Source organism: Micromys minutus (assembly GCF_963924665.1).
Source record: "Micromys minutus genome assembly, chromosome: 3".
In the NCBI taxonomy this organism is placed as follows: domain Eukaryota; kingdom Metazoa; phylum Chordata; class Mammalia; order Rodentia; family Muridae; genus Micromys; species Micromys minutus.
Window position 1 is genome coordinate 27776405 of NC_137972.1, and position 20709 is coordinate 27797113.

Sequence of the window (20709 nt, forward strand, 5' to 3'; positions counted from 1 at the left end):
GAGCAATGCCCCTACTAGACACTACAAGATAGCAAATATTGAGTCTAGTACAGGAATGGGTTACCTCTTTTGGGTTTGTTGGCCAGTGCGGTACCATGAACCCCAAACATTATAGACTTTTGCTATTATTTTTTGCTATCCTCTAGAACTAGATGGTAAGACCCTACTGTTGAAGGTACTGCATATTTGAGTCATAGGACATGCCGAGATCAGGCTGATCTGAACCCTGTGCAGTAAAATAATACTGTCCTGGCAGGGTTATCTCACTGGTGCAAGTAGTGGCACGAATGTCATTGGAATAATCAGCAAACCAAAACCAAAACAACTTGCACTTTTGGCCTTTACACAGATAGAACACTACTAGTTTCTTGGTGTCAATGTGTGTAGTCTAACATCCTCTGATTATTAGATGAATCCTTTTGAAAAACACCAAGAGATCCCAAACTTTTCAGCAACTTGTAGCTAAGAATGCCATCAGGTGACATCAGAAGCCTATGATAGAGATGTCTTCTCTTTGCTGTACCCCACCTATGTCTTTTTTTCCACCACTGTACTTGAAAACACAGGAAGTTAGAACACAAAATGTAAACAGTTCTGGAGACATCTTCTTTAACAAATTTAAAGTGTTTATTAAGAATTTTTATCCTGTAAAAACTCAATACCCCAGTATAGGGGAATGCCAGGGAAGTGAGGTAGGAGTGGGTAGGAAGGGGAGCACCTTCATAGAAGCAGGAGTAGGGGGGATGCAGAGGGGAGAACCTGGAAAGGGGATAACATTTGAAATGTAAATACTTAAAAATCCAATAAAAATGATTTTTATTATTATAATAGTTCTTAATATAAAATTTATGTCATATATAATATAACATATATACTTATCTATCATATATAATATACTCCATATATTATATGTTACTCACATATATTATGTTTCATATATATTATAAGTCTTATTATAATAAGCATTTATAAATTGTCTTTGTTTAAAAAGCAATAGCTTACCTTTTTGGTCTACATGGCAACTGGAAGGCAGAATCATTTTGTCTCTAGTTCTTTTCATCACCTTTACTTTGGGGTCATCTGTTCACCATTTAATCATTTAACAAGTGTCTTATTTAAAGTATTTTCTCCTTTTTAAAAAACTTTCATCCTTTTTTTTAAACCAGAAGATACAGTAAGTTACTGCTCCAGTAAATACCAAAGAAAAATTATATTTATGTTGTAATGGAGGATGTTAGGATTATCTGTAAATCTTAAGATGTGATTATCTGCCTTTAAGTAGGGTAATCAGTTTCCAAAATGACAGAGATTTTTTTTTTCTTATTTCCTAGTTTTCGATTATATCTTATCTAGTCTTGGCTAGATATGGATCTTGAAAATGTGATCTTTCAAGAGTCAGTAACAGTTAATAATAATCTTTAAAATACTCATATTTACTTACATACATAAAATCTTCAAACTAAGCATATCCCAGGGATGGCACTTGATAACTTCTTGAAAGATATATAAGTGATGTTGCCAATGATTTTGTTGCTCAGTTCTTTTTTAGGTTACAGAGTGACACATAAAGACAATTTCATCAAAATAATTATCATGAACAGACACAGCACAACCAAAATGTGCTTTTTAGTAGAAACCAGGTAGGAAAACTCAAAGGTACAGAGTTTCATTTAAACATTGAGAAAGGCACAGTGAAGACAGATGATACCAAATTCTGTATTACTTAGGTTAATGAAAGTAAGCCAGTTAATGTTCATAAGAAATGTTCAGGGCTGGAGAGAGAGCTCTGCTTCAGATCAGAGGGAAGGACAGCTAGATAGGAGGAAGGTCAAAGGTCACAGGAAGAAGCCACAGCAGGAGGTGAGACTGAAGGCAAGTAGAGAGAAGCCATATTGCCATTAGTGGCCAAAACATTTAGTCTCAGAATGGCTAAAAGGTGTCAGGTGTAAGTCAGAAAATGCAAGATTGGACTGTCAGATGTTAGGAGAAGGGAAATTTGTCATCCTGGGGAAACTGAAAGTCTGGCTTCCTGCAGGTCTCTCAGATCAGAAATTCTGTCCAGGAAGGAAAACCGCAGGCACGGATGTCAACATCTTAGCCACATGTTCTATATTCTCAAGCTCAGGAGAGAAGAGAAGACGCCCCGTAGGGAGTCTTCAGGAGAATCAGTTAAGCATTTCCCATGGTGACACCTAGGGTGTCTTAGCTGCTTTCCCTGTAGCTACAATAAAATAAATACTCTGACAAAAGTAGATAGAGGGAGAAATGATTTACTTCAGTTCACGGTCCAAGGGTTATATAGCACATAATGGCAAAAAGTCAACCAGCAGGAGCTTGAAGCAGCCGGTCACACCACACAATAAGAAATCCAACGTTAGCAATGCTTGTCTTCAGCTTGCCTTCTCTTTTTTATGCAGCCCAGGACCCAAGCCCAAGAAACATTGTTCTCTAAATTTTAATATAGGCTTTCCCACCTCAATTAACCTAATCAGCATAGCTTCTCATAGGCCTGCCCAGAAGCTAAAAATAATCCCTCAGAAGTGTACCTGGAAGATGTCTCTTAGGTGGGTCCAGATCCTGTCAAGTGATAGCTAATATTAACCATAATGTACAGGAAAGAAAATTGGTTATGAGAATTGAAAGGGAGAGGCAAACAGAGGGGACAACTTCACCAGTACTCCAAGGAGATGGGTAAACAAAGCCTTGCTTGGAGCTGCCTCTGACAAGCTGAAGGGGTCCAGGGCACAGCAAGTGAAAGATGAAAACACACTCACCACCTGAAACACTGACTATCTTTCTCTCCCATCAACAGAGTCAGAGCCTTCCCTACAATGTCCCTTTCCAACTTACAGTATTGCTTAAGGAGGGTCACGTCACCAGCAGCCAGACAGTTCTGGCAGCTTTGAGAGTACAGAGAAAGAATAGTGGGGGGAATAGAAAAAATAAATATGGGTAGAGTGGGGGAAGTCCTAGGAGAATCCCAGAGAAAGAAGGAAGCAGCTCCTAACTCTTCCTGGCTGTAGTTGGCTGATCTTTTTCTTACTGCCCTCATGATCCACTGAAGAATAGCTTTGGTTACAGTCCACCCACTGCACGTGTGAAATAAGGTCTTCTACATGGAGCCGATAGGATTGCTACTGGACATCCAAAGTCAGTCCTGTAGGCCTTTGGATATCACTGAAGCATAGTCCCAGCCATCGAGCTTCAATTGTCCAGGGATCAGCCAGCCACTCTAAGTTCCAGAGTTAAAAGGGACTGAGAAAATCAAAATGTTAGATGGAAACCACAGCCGAGATCACAGGCTGCGAAGATTTCCACCAAGATATCATGAACTTCATTCATTCTCTATAGACTGAGAAAGGCCACTAAGGAAGGTATTGGCACTCTTTGCCAGGGGCTAGGATTTTTGTAGGAATGGGTAAAATTGGCAACTGGTTCCTAGAAGGTGTCAGGGCTGGTTCCAAGGAGTGGGCTTCAGGGCGATTAGATTTCCCTCATTTGTTCCTTACCTGGCTCAGCAGATGTCACCGAGTACACATAGTACACTTGCTTAAATAAGATGCAAAGATAGGGCTATGGCAAGGGAGAAGCCACTCAGATAAGTATAGAAGGGCTTATATCTCCATCATCACTCAGAGGCCAAGGAGCCCTTCATAGCCCATAAGTGCCATCAGCGTGGCTCTAGAAAGGTTTTCAGGCCTCTGGAAGCCTGATTTCTCCCACAGGGACGGGTTCACAGATGCTTAGGCTGAAACCTTGTCTCCTTCTTATCTTATTCCCTCTCTTCCCACTGCAGCATGTGGTTCAGTGCGTGTTTGTGGCCATCCGGACCATTGGGAACATTGTAATTGTCACCACTCTGCTGCAGTTCATGTTCGCCTGTATTGGGGTCCAGCTCTTCAAGGTAAAGTCCTGCCTCCTTCCCCTTCCCGGCATTCCCAAGGAAGAAAGACAACAGATCCAAGAAGAGACAGCAGTCTGAGTAAGGTGTGGAGAATGGTGTGGTTCCTGACTACTACCTACTTGAACTTTTTAGACCAAGAAAGCAGAGGGAAATTAGTTCAGCCTCTCCCAACTAAAGACATCTGTGCTCTCGGCTGTGCCACCCTTCTATTGGCTACTCTTCTTTCCAGATGACTTTCATCCTCTGGTATTTATGCATCAAACCTTGGGTTAAAGTCCACAGCAGTTGCCAGCAACAGCACCGTGTCCCTACTATACCATCCAGCCTGAGGCCTAATTGTTTTTTCCTTTTCTGCCTCCATCTCTTTAGTTCTTCTGGTCTCTCTCATGAACCACTTTCTCTGCTTCCCTCATTCCCACTGTAAAAAAATTTCCACTGATTTTTTCCTAAAAGCTCTCTCCAGGCCCAGTTCCCCTTTCTTCCCCCTCTCAAGACCTTCCCAGAGAGTTGAGCCTTTCAAAGTTGGTGCTTCCTACTTTTGAGTCTGGCTACACTCTCAGCAATAGATGTGAGTCATGTCCTGTGCACCTGGACTCTGTTCATCTTGCACATGTTATCCTCAAACTCAGGACCATACTACAGATGTACAGACTCACTGATGGTCTTCTACTGGATGTAGCCCTTGAGGAACATCTCTAATCACTTTATTTTTCTCTTCTAGGGAAAGCTCTATACCTGTTCAGATAGCTCCAAACAGACAGAGGCAGAATGCAAGTAAGTTCATGCTAAGAGGCTCAGATTCAGGGCTGTTAACCTTGTGAGGTGGGAAGGAATTGGTTAGAGGAGAGTGAAGACTATTCTGGCCCATCCCATAACCTGACCTCATTTTTGTGAGATGTGACTTCATCTATTTCTCAACATTCTACTCACTGACTCTTTGGATGGCTGGATAGTTAGTTTGGTTGCATCCCACCTAGCATGCTAGGAATCATTGGTAGTGGAGATACAGGATACCCATGATTACCTCTTTCTCTTCCTTTCTCAGGGGTAACTATATAACATACAAAGACGGAGAGGTTGACCACCCCATTATCCAGCCTCGGAGCTGGGAGAACAGCAAGTTTGACTTTGACAATGTTCTGGCAGCCATGATGGCCCTCTTTACCGTTTCCACCTTCGAGGGGTGGCCAGAGTGAGTATGAACATCAAGGCTCATAAGGTTGAGACATTGGCTACCAATTATTACCCAAGGTCTTTTAATTCCCTGAATTCTTCCCAGAAGTCAGACTTGTCCCCAGGCAGTGATCATAGCATATAATCACTGAAGAAACAAAGACTTTTAGCTGGCCATGGTGGAACATGCCTTTAATTCCAGTACTGAGAAGGCACAGGCAGGTGCCTGACACAGGTGGATCTCTGTCAGTTTGAGGCCAGTCTAGTGAGTTCCAGGCCATAGTGAGATTCTATCGCAAAAACAGAAATATACTCTTAGAAAAGATTTTATTGGGGGTGGAGGGTGCTGAATATTTCACTGAGAACCTTGTATATGTTGTACAAGTGGTGCAATACTTAGTATACCTGCAGCATTTTAGAAACACTGACCCAAAATGGATACTTTTTAACTCCTTTTCTCAAGCTCAATATGAGTCACAAAATTCGGACTCTGCCATTATATTTATGGCATTTCAGAGTCAAATACGAAAAGAATTTCTCTGGCATGAAATTTTGATTATCACAGAATCGTGTGTAGCTAGGATAAGGGTAGATGAGAGGTCTCTGTCTGATTAGACTCTGCACCAGTCTCCACAGAGAAATCTTTGTCTACATTAACAGTATCAAGTAAGAAATAGACAAAAGCCCGGGTCCAGTTCCTCTGCAAATGTGATACTTTCTCTACTGGACCAACTCAATGGTCTTCACACAGCATTGCTTTTAGCAGACAGTTGTCCACATGGTGCTCTTTGTATCTGCGTTTAAATACCTGTGTACCCATCTAGCAGTGCATAGATGGGGTTTGTCATTATACGGCAATACATAAGTGATACTCAGAGAATAGCCATATACCAGGGTGGTTACAAAGGAAGAGAAGGAAATCATCCTGGTCCATGAAGAACAAGCTCAATTGGTCCATAGCCCAGACTGAAATGGATGGCAGATACACACACACACACACACAGGCACAGGCACAGGCACATGCAGGCGTACTCTAAACTACTGTGGATGCTATGAATAATCGAGGGTGATGCTCATTTTATTATATCTAAATGAATTTCTTTCTCAGATTTACTTTTTCTTTAGCCTCATCTCCTTTGATCTATGCCAATTTACAAAGCTGTTTCAATATTTAACAATATTTCTGTACTTGAAATTGGGGTCAGTGATGAATGTTACAGTTCAGTAACTCTTGAGGGTTTCAAAGCACTGTGTATATATTATATTGGCTGCCCTGTAAGTTAGGAAAGGAGGAATTATCATTTCCACTTGACAGCTGTAGACTCAGTGCCAAAGAGAGTCAGTAGTTTGCCTGGATGGGATTTGAGCCCAGACCCTCTGGCCCCAGCCTGGAGCTGTTTCCTTTGATTGCAGGGACCCCTGGGAGCAGTGGTGCCATCATCTTATGGAGGTGACACTGCTTCTCCAGGTCACTCTGTGAGCCTATCTCCTCCTGTAGGCTGCTGTACCGCTCCATTGACTCCCACACAGAAGACAAGGGCCCCATCTACAACTACCGTGTGGAGATCTCTATCTTCTTCATCATCTACATCATCATCATTGCCTTCTTCATGATGAACATCTTTGTGGGTTTCGTCATTGTCACCTTCCAGGAGCAGGGGGAACAAGAGTACAAGAACTGTGAGCTGGACAAGAACCAGGTAGCCTTCTGGGAAGGGGAGGTTGGAAGCAGGGCCCACATGAGGATAAGCAGGATGCACTTGCCCAGGACCCACTCAGAAGAGTGGATAGGGTCTTTGCAGGGACATGTGTGGATACCAGGGTCCTCTGTTCCATCATCCAGCAGAACAAGGCGTTTGCTCCAAATTCCTACAGCAGAAATATGGATCTTTCATTTCTCAGACCTGACAGACATTAAATCCTCAAAATTACCATGTCTGGAAAATGTGTTCAACCATCAAATATTTGTTAAGGTTTCACTTAGTGACACTTTGTTTCAGGCAATGTGGAAGAAAGAAATTTGTGTCTTATCTAAAAATTGGAATGTTATACTATGCCTAAGTATGTTGGTACCATTGATGTTGGAGAAACTAGAACAGTGAGGGACAGAGAGCTAGTGGTGGGCAGGAGAACAGTTTTAGGAAGCCACTTAGATTGATTCTCAAGTAAAACAGATCTCTGAACAGGGGCATGAGAAGAGAGTCTTAAATGAAAGTGGTGTGGTGACATCAAAGACTGGAATACGTCATGTTGGCTTATGGGAATGGGTTAGCAACTCTCCAGGTGAGTGATGTGCTGTCAGGATTGAACACAGGTGTTGAACCTAAGATTAGCTCCCATTTCACTCCCAGTGGAACCTGTGTTGAAACATATCCTGAATAAAGCCAACGCATGAGGACAGTGTCCAGTATGTCTGGCCCCATGCATGTCTGGAAAGCTAGAACCTTTGTGGGCTTTGATGTGTCCTACTTCAGTTTAGATTCAGTATTTGGGCTGCTGTATAGACTTAGTACTGAAAGAGAGACAAGGAGGGACGCCAGTTGAAAAGTGTAGATGAGGCCTGTTGAGAGCCTGACCTAATATCAGTTCATTGTAAAGATGTAAAAGCAGGAGGCCAAGTTGGTAAGACTTGGAATTAGGCATGGAGGCTAAGGGTCAGGCAGACTGGAGTTGCTTTCTGCTTTGGGGATTTGGGTGTTGTGCACAAAAAAAAAAAAAAAAAAAAAAAAAAAAAAAGCTGACATTTTCTGTTTTCTCAAGGTTCTAGTTAGAACAAGAAGTTTATCCCTGACAGTTAAAGGTCTTCTGATTCTGTAGGTACTAGACAATAAAGAAAAAGAATGCAAGATAAAAAATGACAAATTAGGCAATAGATACTTTGTAAAGAATCTACGATGTGGGACATAACCAATGAAACTAGCTATGAGCCAATCAGTATTTATCAGGCACCAAACATTTGCTGAGCAATGCTCCAGTCGTTACCAGTTAGAGAAAAGGAGCTGAGCTCCTTCCTTGCATTCTAGATAGGATTTGGTGGTAAGGTAAGCCAGAGAAATCAACAGCATGCTTCACATCAATGTCACAGCTATGAGCCAGAACCCAAGAACCCCTTTCCAGGTTGTGGTTTAACACACATCCTACTTTTGACTGTCACTGTCCTTCATCTCTTCATGTACCTTCATTCTCCTTTGTTCCTTCCAGAGACAATGTGTGGAATATGCCCTCAAGGCCCGACCCTTGAGAAGGTACATCCCCAAGAACCAACACCAGTACAAAGTGTGGTATGTGGTCAACTCTACCTACTTCGAGTATCTGATGTTCGTCCTCATCCTGCTCAACACCATCTGCCTGGCCATGCAGGTCAGTCTACAGCGGGGCTAGCCTGGGAAAATGTAGTAAAAGGAGTTGCAAGGTTAGATCAACTAACTGTTCACTTTCCTGAAGCTGGGAAAGTTAAGAGAGGCAGGAGAGAGAGAGAGACAGAGACAGAGACAGAGAGAGACAGAGAGAGACAGAGAGAGACAGAGACAGAGAGACAGAGAGAGTATATGTTAGAGAGGGGGGTGGTATTCCTTCTCAGGGAAGTTCCTCTGTAGCCATATGAAAGAATTGCTGGGGCCCTGAACTGATAACAGAATAGAAGAGGTAGAGATTCAAGAGAGTAAGCTTAGAGTCATCATCACAAGCATGGAGCATGGAGGTAGATTCAACACATACCCTGACTACAGGAAAGTCAGTTTGTGCCAAAGCTCTCAAGCACCAGAAACCCCCAAAAGTCATCATGAAATCATCAGAAACTCAATTCTCTCCCACCCCTGCTATCAGAAAGGGTAGGAAAGGAAGAGCTTACAGTGTCTCCAGAGTCCACTTGGATGCCCAAGAATGGCTCAGGGAAGACCTCTGTAGAAATGAAGGCATCTGAGAAGGTTGGAAAGAAATGATAACGAGCCCAAGGACATCAGGCTCTTGTTGGCTCGTGTTTATGGGCTTCACCTTCTCTTTCCTTAGCACTATGGCCAAAGCTGCCTATTCAAAATCGCCATGAATATACTCAACATGCTTTTCACTGGCCTCTTCACGGTGGAGATGATCCTGAAGCTCATTGCCTTCAAACCCAAGGTAGGCCTCTGAGAGAAAGTTGTTTGATGGGATGGGGTGGGCATGTGTCTACTGGGCAAGGGAGGTAAAGGGAGACCTTGCCAGCAAAGGGCCATACCTTCTCTGAAGTGTGCTCTAAAAGCTGCAGTAGCCAAGAGGAGAACCAGGCCAACTCCTTAAAACATAATTTGATCTCACAATCTGACCCATGGCTGGGACACACAAGAAGCAGATTCCTCCATGAGCTGAGCTGTGGTCTGTCTGTAAGTTAAGCCCCAACCTTTTTCCTTCATTTTCCACAACTGGCAAACCAAACTTCTCCTAGCCCAGTACCCCAGATCTAGGAAAATCCCTGACTTACCCCTCATTCATTTCATTTGTCACACAGGATGAGTGCTCATAAGAAATCCAGGTCGTGCTGTCTGCCCAGAGCCCAGGGCTCTGTGCCATGGGCCCCTCCACAGAGGTATTGTCATTGCTTCCTCTGTCCTCTAGCACAGGAAGAGCAGTTGCCAGCAGGTTTTGCTGTATCACTTTTTGCGAGTAGCATCTCATCAAAGAGAGGAGGCTGGCATTGTGTGATTAAGTTGGAGATGACAAGGTTGATTGTCTGCCACTCTTCCTCACCAGCCCAGCCCACTGTCCTAGATGACATTGGAGCAGGCTAGTAGATGTGGTGTGTACTGTCCTTGACTTCCACAGACAGGCCACTATCTCTGGCATTCACTGGCTGGGACCAAGGACTACTTTAGAGGGCAGTGTAACACAAACTGTAGGTACCCAAACTGTAGGTACCCAACAGTTCCTGGAGAGTAGTGAAAGGCTGGAAGATCACACTTGGAGACTTGAAAAATTAACCCATTTTTCAAACTTCCTCTCTCCCTCCTTCACCATCTTTACCAGATGCAACATAGAACAGTAGGAGGCAAAAAGACAGGCCTCCAACTATATCCTGTTCGTTTGACTTGGCCCAGATTAACTGGTTGTAGGATTCCTTCTTGGCTTTTAGCATCCTTGCAGGAAGTGACATACCCACAGTCTTTTTTTTTCTTTTTGCAACTATCTTTTCTTTTTAATTGCTTATTTACTTATTTATTTATTTTATGGATATGAGTATACTGTAGCCATCTTCAGACACACCAGAAGAGAACATCTGATCCCATTACAGATGGTTGTGAGCCACCATGTGGTTGCTGGTAATTGAACTCAAGGACCTCTGGAAGAGGAGTCAGTTCTCTTAACCGCTGAGCCATCTCTCCAACCCCATACCCACAAATTAAATACACAGGTATTAAGAGAGGGGGCTGTTATGTTCTCTGTCACATGGACTGTTTACAAGCGTGCTTCCACAGAAAGGACTCTGCTGAGTACCTTCCAGAAAGAATGGAGTCAACCTTAGAGGCATGTAAAGATAGTACATACAGAGGCTGTGCCTTCCTTGCAACCACAGGAAACTCCTAATGAGTCAGTCTGGTTTGGTATGATCATGGTGATTGTGTTTCCCTACCTCCAAAAAGGAAATATGTTCTTTATCATATTTCTTTCCAAGTTCAGATCATTAGTGAATAAATGCTCCACGCTCAGGCCTGGAGAAGAACAAGTTGTTGTGACTATCTTCTATGGGGCCCACGAGCATTGCCACCCACATTGCCTTAGTCCAGATTCCATGCCAGAGAACACAGAAGTATCGCCCATAGCATCCTGAGCCAGGCCAGGAGAGCAGGACCACTGGGCTTCAACCTCAGTTCTCAGTCTCTGGGGAGCTGACATCACTTTCACCTATATTAGGCTTCAGTCACCCCACAGTGGAGTCAGGTATGTTCTGGGTGTCTGAGGCAGTCTCCAGGACCTACAGTGGACTTTCTGAATCATGTCTCTCTAGCATACACAGTGCATCAAGTCACCTGCTCTGGGAAGCCCATGAGATTGACATTGTCAGGGGTCTTGGCCTGAAGCACACACTTGATAGATCCTACAGATGAGAGCAAGCCTGTTGTTTTTACTACTTGTGTTTCTGTCCTGAGAAGACGGGGTAAAATATGAGAGATTTTTCCCCCTGGGAGCAGAAGTGAGCCATCTCACACAGCCAGATAATGGCAAGGGGTTCTCTTCTATGAACTCCTCAAAAGGAACCCCAAAATAGAGGTGTAAAGACTACTAGTGTAGATAACCAGAGGCCATTGACTACTTAACTGAGAAGAAGATAAAGGGAAGCCTGGTCGCCTACACCCTCATTAACTGTATTCTTCACTGATAAACAAGCTAGAAAATGTGCCCTTGACTTATCAGGCAGCATGCCAAACAGAAATCCTCATAGCTCCGGTAGAAATACCTACACGGCATTTGCACAGGAACCTCGGTGTGAATGGGTTCTAGCAGACCTGAAAGACTTTCACGGTCCCCGATTGTGTGGTGTGAGGGCCGTGAAAGGGCAGTTAACAAGAACAGAGAAGGCAGATGTGTTAGTCAGGATGCTCCCATCGCATCCCCAGGAGAGCGGTAGGCGTGGCAGGGTTGTATAGGAGTGACACTAGCTACATCTGCAACCAGGAATCGGAGAAACTGAGCAGGCTGGGGTCCTACAGTTCTCAAAGAGCAGGCCTTCAGTGATCTTAACTTCCCTTCCACGTCCCTCCCTTCCCTCTCTCTTTCCCTCCCCCTCCTTCATTCTCACTACACTTCATTTTTTCTCTTACCTTACCTTTCCCTTCCCCACTTCCACTACCCCTTCCCTTCCCCTTAATGCCTTCCCTTCTTCCTCTTTCCTCTCTCCCTCCCTCCCTCCTTTCTTCCTTTCACTGGGCTCCATTTTCTGGAGATTCCACACTCCTCCCACAGCACCACTCTGGGGACCAAGCTTTTAACACATGGTCCTTGGATCAACACTTATCAGCTAAACCACAGCAACTGGCATTTCTCAAGACTGGGAATGTGTCACCTGAGGTGTCCCTGATTTGATTTTCCTTGCCATATCCTCTTCATATCTGATTGGTTGATGGGTTGATCTATGGGCCCTGCTTCTTTCTCCTATTTTCTCTACAGTGATTGATACTAGTGATCTTTTCTCACTCACATCTCTTTTCCTCACTACTCTATGTAAAATGAATTTACTCAAGAAAATCTCTGCCCCGAATCTAGCTGCCTAACTCCATAAATCCATTCTTTATTCATACAAAAAAAAACTATTAAGAACACGAGATGTTAATATACACAAATTTAAAGACCCTTTCCCTCCCAGAACAGCTTGAAGAATGCATGGGGTGATCCAAAGAAAAGGGAGGTGACTTAAACACCTCACCGGATGCCAAAAGAGTTCTGTCTTTAGATGTAGGGAAAATAGACAAAAGAAACTTGCGTGATATCTATTTCTGCATGAGTATACAGGTACAAGTTGGAGTAAAGGTTTCTTTGGAATGGGTAAAAGGTAATTAAATAGTTGTTTAATTAGATTACATTCATATCATGACCTGAAATGTCAATAGTTACAGAAAATTAAGATAATTTCAAGATAAACGTTGAAAAAATCCAGTGTCTAAAAATATAGCAAAAAAACCCTAAAATTCTATAGCAATGATTAAACAAAAATTAATAACAAGACATGTGTTCCCACGCTGGAAAACTCACTTGCTGGAACATTATTTCTCCTCAGCTTCATCTGTAGATTCAAGACAATCGCAATAAAAATCCCTAAGGAACCCTATCCAGCAGGCAAAGCAGAAGAGAGGGATCTGCACAGCAGACCAGGGGCAGCTCTGACCTGACTGTGGGGCAGGCGCAGGGTCAGGGGAAGGGCAGTGTAGCCACAGACATGCCAGTCTTAACGTTCTCAGTAAATGCCTAGAATTTGCTAGTGACAGGGGTTCAGCAAGAACAACTCAAGACAAATCGAGTTGATGAGTTGGTGAACCCAGGGTTGCAGCACAGCAGGTCTAGGATGACACCAGTGTCCCTAATGGATGGCTTTTAACCTCTCTGCTTCCATAAGGTTCTCAGAAGGATGCTATTCCTGAAACTCACTCTATCTTGCCTGGCTAGAGGCATCCCTGCAAGGGCTCAGGGGCTGTTGTCTTCTAGAAAGTCCCAAGGGTAGGGGACTTAGGGACCAGTGTGTTGGTTACTTAGTAAGGAATAGCCTGGTGTAGGAGATGAGGAGGCGTTCTTTCAGAGCCTCCTGAAACTGAAACTTAGCAATAGAGTAATGTCAGCATTGTGCCGACATCTTTGGATGATGAATCAGCCGAAAGGACAAAGAGAAGGAATGAAAGATGGCTCCCAGCTCCCTGGCTTGCCCCTCAGGGACTGGGCCAGTGCAACAATTCATTGAAATTGAGGAGAGTCGGGGGAGGCCAGCCTGAAGGGGCTTTGGAGATGTATTAGGTTTTTAAAGCTATTAAAATCTGGAACAGGCAGTCTGGACAGGAGATCTATTTTAGTAGTCAGTACTACATATGGCCCTCCTAAGTAGAAGCTCCAAGAGAGCTGCTCTGTTCTCTCCTATTCCCAGAGAGACTATGGATGACATGCTAACAGCGGGGCACTGGAAAGAAGAAAGCAGGTAGGAAACTCTGGAGGCTAAGAGCTAGGATGGCCAAAACAAGAGACCAAAACAAACCACTGTATCTCAGGCTTCAGGACTGTGTGAGGGAAGCCAGCTACAGAGAAGAAAGAGAAGGTGAACAGAGACCCAGATGCATGCATTCCTGTCCTGAGGAACAGGAGGGGACCCTAGATGTTGGAGTCCCCATAATATTTCCCTGCAGTGAGTGGTTCAGAGTACTATATTTCCTCATAGTCACCTTGACCTAGAAAATTTAAACAACTGCAGGAATAAATGAAATATTTTCTTTTAAAATTTGTATAAGCTTCCTTTCTAGACTTACAGTTTATATGTCATGATAAATATTCTGTAATTTATATTTTGTCATTTTAATTCCCAGTCAACATAAAACGTTGACAATACAGGATCTCTTAGCCATAATGTAAGTGAAAAGGGTTGTATATAGTAAAAGATTCATTCCTTTCGGAAGTTGGGGACAACAGAAGAATAAAGGTGTGGGACCTTAGACTGAAAGCTGAAGTGTGCATGGTACCTACATAGGTGTCTTTCAGAAGACAGGCGGCTCCATCACACTTAAGGCACAGCTGCCCCCACACAGCAGGATATGTGGTACCCCTAAATCTGAAAAGCTGGCTTGGCCACCAGGACCCACTCTGTAGCTCTACTCAGTTCCACAGTGCCCCCTGGAGGCCAACCAGTGGAACAAGGAGCAAGGTGGAACTTCATAGAGCCTCTTAACTGAACTTAGTTGAAATCTGTTTACCTTAGCTACTAGGAATCACAGTGTCTTTCGCTGCCAATAAAACCCATGGGACCACAGACTCGCCACATGTGTCACTTAAAGAAATAGCAACAAAAAAGAGGAAGGAGGAGGGCACTGGCTATGACATGCCACAACCCCTTCTACTTCTTCTGGCCTTGTTAGGAGAGCCCAGTGGCCTGTGGGTGTACAGCCAGCCCTGGCTTGCTTTTTAGCAGCTGATTGGTAAGCAGGCATTCCCCTGATTATTGTTTATTTGTGGTGTGCCCACGGACACCTGGTGTGCACAGTGCCCAGCAGACAGGCACAAATGGGCTCCTCGGGAGGGGCCCCCTCGCCACAGCTCTTGTACCCAGAGATTTGCATATTGTTGCAACATTGTGACAGGTTTCTTTCCTGCATGGTGCTTTTACCATGAATGATAAAAAATAATTATATGACTTACATAAAGCCTTAGTGTGGGAAGGGAAGTATTAGCTATTACATTTAATTATTTAATGTGGAAACGCATTCACACTGTGTAAAAGCCCAGTGGGAAGGTACACTGTGGTTCCGTCTCTGATCCTGCCACTGGAAAAGAAACTAAAGGCATGAGAAGAGGGATTCCCACACCCAGAGGGTGCTGAGGCACGAACGCAACCCACACAAAACTGACCCTGACTGTGTGGCCGAAGAGTACCAGATCGGCAGGAAGGGACTTCTGGGAAGCAGGAGTCATCAGGGGCTGAGGCAGTTGTGGCAGCAACAGTGGACACTGAGCACTTTCTCAGAGGTAGACCTTGCCGTGTTTACCACACCTAACATTTGTACAAACTCCGAACACCCACAGAGGCACGCGCGGCTATAACTGCCATTTCCCATGTAAGTAAGCTGAGGCACTGAGAGATCAGAAAGCTTGCTCTCAGCTCTGAGACTCATATCTGAACGTGAAAGCAGCCCACCGTTTTATGTGTGTCTTATTACAAAGGTGGTTCTGGTGGCTGGCTCTGATGAACTTCAGAGCATCATACCTGTAGAGCCAGGCAGACATGGGGCCTAGGACCAGGAGTTTGTAGGATTGGGGTAGCAGGGGAGCTGATGAAAAGTGTTAAGCAGGAAGGAGTGTGTCTTGTCTGGGTTTTGAAGGCTTCTCCAGAGCCTGTGCCATCACAGTTTAGAGACTTGCAGCAGAACCAAGCTTGCTCCCACTCAGCTTCCACATTATACCCACTCCCATTGCTGCCAGAGCCCCTTACTCATAGACGAGAGTGCAGTGTGTGCTTGAACCTAAAGTTGTTTGCCGTGGCTGGCTCCAGGGAAAAGCCTTCAGCAACCTAATCTGAGAGGAGCCTTTGGCATAAATCTATTCATTTATTCTAGCATGGGTAGGGAGAAACAGCTATGAGGTCCTCCAGTCTGCCACAACTAAGGCAGGGGGGAAGCTCCTGAGTCCCCTAAAAGGAGCTTAGCCCATAGCCCCCAATCCCATCTGTTCTAGTGGGCAGACCACAAGCTTTGGGGATTAGTGTCAGGTCTATGAACTCCATCCTGGCACAGTTCTAGGTTCCCGGTAGCTCATAAGTGATGAAATGAATGTATCAGTGCCTTCAGTTTTCTCCAGTGGAACTCTAGGTCAGGTGTCTATAAAAAGCACACATTCCCAGGTCTACGTACTCCTCCAGCCATCCTCAGAGAGGCCTATCACCATCGCAGCCAGTGCCTCTAAAGCAAGGACCCAACCCTGGTCTCTTGCCAGCTGTCCTACAGTAACCAGCTTTCTGTGCGGGAAGCTGTCCAGAGCTCCTGAATTAGCACACCACAGGATGAGCCCGATGAGAAGTCTTCACAGCCTCCCAGGCTGTAGGCCATGAGCAGCTGTGTGCTTGGTGATGCCTTCTCCATTAGACACCGCTAATCTCCATGATTAGTTATATCTAAGTGGCACCCTGATGTAATGCGATTTATATTATCTCTGCTTGGTGTCAGCTAACCATTGATTCCATGATATTCCATAAGATCAGCCCTTCGCAAACACACTGAACCTTTGCCACAGCCGATGCTGTTTCTGGCTGGATTCAGGACCTCTCCCCACTTTATCTGCCTCTTAATTTCTGCAGCCCAGGGACCCAGAAAAACCACTGGTTCTAAGAACAAGGTTCAGCCTTCCATTGTGCCTGGCCCTCCACACCGCCTCACAACCTGCCCTGTCCAGCAGCACGATTCACAGCTTTCTCCAAACGCTTGCTCCCCCAAGCCAGGAACGCCCACTCTCTTTTGGGACCCCAGTTTTGACTTAGGCCATGTTTGTCCGTCTCATTTAGACCCTACTTTGCAAGGAGGGTCTGTCCACTCTCTCTGGTCTCATGTTGACTGGTGTTTCTTTTCCCTGTCAGGGTTCTGTGGTCATTCCAGAGCCCTGGAACCCAACTTTAAGTACTTCACTTTCAGCCCCACTCCCAACCTCTCTCTCCTCCTCTTCCACTTCCTTTCCCCTCTCGTTTTTCCTGTCTTTTTCATCATTTCCTTGTTCTCAGTATCCCTATCTCCTACAGAACGCCCACGCTTTCTGTGACTCTCCAATCCTACCCTGCCCATGTGTTCTAGTCTCCCCATCCTGTGCAGTCCCCCATTTCCCACTGGCCTCAAGTGGCCTTTTTCACCACCATCATGCCCAGCTCTTGGTTTTTACATAATTTCCGCAACTCCTTAGGGTTTTTGTTGCTCACATCTATGACACCGAGTCTTCCCTCACCCGTGTTGTGTTTTCTTTTAAACTTATCTCTCTCTCTCTCAGCAGTTTCACTTCTAGCCTCAGCTCAGATGTCCCATAGCTTTTTGGTTGTGCTTTTGTGGCCTATGAGGGAGCAGTGCTGGGCTAGTGTCCCTGGATAGGCAGAAGGTACCGGGAAGGTCCTGGCTTCTTCCTTATTCTTTGCTAGGCTTTGACAGACCCATATAAGATGAGGAAGGCGAGCAAGAAGGAGCATAGCAGAGAAATAATGAATCATAGGGAGGACCTAACCGTTACCTTAAAATGTCTATGAGTACATATCATAACCTTGGCATACCAATGAAAGTATGCGCAGAGGGGTTTGTGGCTTCCTACGTTACCACCATCTTTTGTGAGGTTTGTGCCCGTCCCGATACAGGAGGCTTCAGGCCTGGACAGAGGAGAAACAGAACCCAGAAATCTGCAATAGTGTATCTGCAACTCTTCTAGCCCAAGGAAGACCACGTCTCCTCTGGCTTGAACAGTTGTTTTCTAAAAGCTTGGCTTGGCAGTCTTTTCTCTGTATAAACTTAAGTGCAGTAAAATTAAGCCACAACAGCCTGCAGACAGTCGCAATGTCAACACTGCTAGTCTCACTGCTCTTAAGAGCACCTCGAGAATAGTAACCAGAGAGATGGTGAGCAGAAAGGACCTAGGCAAACCCAAGAACCTTCAGCTTCTTCTGTGTCTTCTGCATAAGCTGCTTCTCGATGCCTGGTTTTGCTCAGCCCCACATGGAAGCCGAGCCTGTGGATGCTACTTAACAAGGCAGACAGGTTGACTCTAGCTAATGATGACCAAAACTAATACGAATTTAGAGCTCCCTCCAGATTTGGTACTGGTCTAAGTGATTTGTGAGTATGGTATCTGGCAAATGTCACCTTAATGCTGTGGTGAACCCCATTTTCTACATAGGAAAACAGACACAGTTTAAGCTATTTGCTCATTTTTTAAAGAGTTATTTATCTATGTTATGTATATAAGTGTACTGTTGCTCTGGGGGCATCAGATCCCATTACAGATGGTTGTGAGCCACCACGAGGTTGCTGGGAATTGAACTCAAGACCTCTGGAAGAGCAGCCAGTGCTCCGAACCACCGAGCCATCTCTCCAACCCTATTTATTCAGTCTTAGTGCTATACTTTGGATCTTGACTCTGTTGAGATGCAGTTGAACCTTTAGAAGTAGGGCCCTAGTTGGAGAAAGTCAGGTCCTTGGAAGAGTGTCTTTGAAGTGTAGAGGCCCTTTCTGTCTTTTTTGCTTGACCACCATGAGACAAACAGACTTATTCTACCACTGTGAATTGCCTCACCAGAAAGCCATCCCACGCACTAAAACCGTGAGCCAAAAATCACCTTCCTCTTTCGCTGTTTCCCACATGTACTTTGTCCTGGCAATAGGGATCTGACACACACGGCTGCCCAGCCAAAAAGTGGCAGCATAGGATCTAAACCAACTGCCTCCAAAGATCACTCTGTTAGGAGCACTGTCTGTGTCAATCCAGGAGGGCTCCCATGACACCACCAAATCGAGGTACAACTAATCCAAAAGAGAAGAAAATACGAAATCCTTGAGCATGTGAAATGTGCCACTTTTGTAGTCATTTTTCCTTCCTGAAAATGATTTGCTGAAGCAAATGCTAGTTAGCTGTCCATTACTCAGAAACTCTGACCAGGGAAAGGGGCCTAAAAAGCAATGATCAGACGTCGGCAGTGGGGGTCATGCCCAACTTTTTGTAGCTAAGCCAGAAGGGAGACCCCATATTCTGATCTCATGCCAAGATTCTGGTATTTTAAAGGGGGAGGATGCTCAGCATGTAGGATTTTGTGAGTGGCAAAAGAAAGCTTCTAGCAACTGAAGAAAAGCCCATCCAGATACTGTTCCATCTGGAGATACAGCCCATATTCAGCCACCAAACCCAAACAATAGTGCTGACACCCAGAAGTGCATGGTGACAGGAGCCTGATATTGCCGTCTTCTGGGGTCTCTGCCAGAACATAATAAATGCATAGGTTGATGCCTGCAGTGGGGTCCTTAATGAAGGAGTTAGAGGAAGAATTGAAGGAATCGAAGGAGTTTGCAACCCCATAAAAACAACAGTACCAACCAACCAGAGCTCCCAGAGATTAACTCGCTATCCAGAGAGTACACATGGACAGACCCATGGCTCCAGCTGCACATGTAGCAGAGGATGGCCTTGTTGGGCATCAATGGGAGGAGAATCCCTTGGTCCTGCCAGGGCTTGATGCTGCAGTGTAGGGGAATGTCAGGGTGAGGAGGTGAGAGAGTGGGTGGGTGAGTTAACACCCTCACAGAAGCAGGAAGAGGGATGATGGGATAGGGGATGGGGTGAATCTGGAAAAGGGGATAACATTTGAAATGTAAATAAAATATATCCAATAAAATCAGAGAAAAGAAGGCTTCTAGCTATCTACACACACCATCTTTTCTACATGCATCTCTCTTCACTGGCTCTGAGGAGTTGGGAAGTTAGAGGTTTGGTTTGCCACTTCTAAAGGAGCCAGCACAATGCTCTCTAATCCTGATGTTCCAACAATAGGGAGCCCACTTACCTGAGGAAAGATTGATGGCAAGTATAAGCTGGTCATAGTAAAACTGATTTTATAAAAGAAAGGGTCTGTGTCCCCCACTTTCTTCTCTGTTCTGCTCCCAACCCCCAAATGCTCATGAGAAACGAAGGGTGGGGGAAATGGGGGTTTGTGCATGCATCTGTGTGCATACAAAAAAAAAGCACTTAACTCTTTCACACCAGAGCATATAGAAGAAATATTCTTCTAGGCTCATCAGACAAGGACTTGGCCAGGTGTCTCCCTTGGACAACCTATTGATCACCAAATTAGTGGGTGTGGGCTTTGTTTCTGGAACTGGTGTGGGGCAAGTGGGGGGTAGTGGTTCTTGGAAAACTGGGTAGAAGAAGAAAGCAACAAAAGGGAAAGAGACCTTGAACTAGATCTGAAGCCACCCTCAAGGTCCAGCTGAGAGGACCAATGGGCCAAGGGATACAGGGAAGGGACCATGGGTTTATAGGTCAGGGTGAAAAGCTGCCTCTTAAAGGGACTCTCTGCCTCAGAGTTGCTCTGACCTCTCTGCACTCCAGCTGTGTATGTGTTTGCCAGGACTGGGTGTCCACCAGAGCCTTTAGCAACAAGGGAACTCGGTTTCCATACCCAGCGATTTCCACAAGGTAATTTGCTAGAGGACAGAGAAGTCTGTCAAAAGCCCCAACAGCACAGTCTGGGACAGGACACCCAGAGGTGGGGTTAATCCCAAAAGGCCTAGCCAGTCCACTGATGTGCAGCTATGGCTAGGGGAGTGTGACAACTAAGGGTCATTTCTTTCTCTCTACACATTAAAAAGTCAGTCCAAGAGAAGGGGGAACAGAAATGCACAGCTGGAGGTTGACAGTCCCTTTAAATCTCAGCCTCTTCCCCTGATATGTACTAGTGG

The 20709-nt window shown here is 44.9% G+C and overlaps 1 protein-coding gene across 26 annotated transcripts in view; it reads left to right on the top strand.

The window, feature by feature from the left end:
- CACNA1C (calcium voltage-gated channel subunit alpha1 C) overlaps positions 1-20709 on the top strand; it is a gene marked incomplete at its 5' end in the record, with an annotated part of 581859 nt that overhangs the window by 518131 nt on the left and 43019 nt on the right. For all 26 annotated transcript variants that reach the window (XM_080914120.1, XM_080914140.1, XM_080914139.1 and 23 more), the window contains 6 exons: positions 3797-3904; positions 4626-4678; positions 4950-5096; positions 6576-6777; positions 8279-8437; positions 9086-9196. In XM_080914120.1, coding sequence (XP_080770246.1) covers positions 3797-3904; positions 4626-4678; positions 4950-5096; positions 6576-6777; positions 8279-8437; positions 9086-9196 — 780 coding nt within the window. The remainder of the gene's footprint in view (positions 1-3796; positions 3905-4625; positions 4679-4949; positions 5097-6575; positions 6778-8278; positions 8438-9085; positions 9197-20709) is intronic.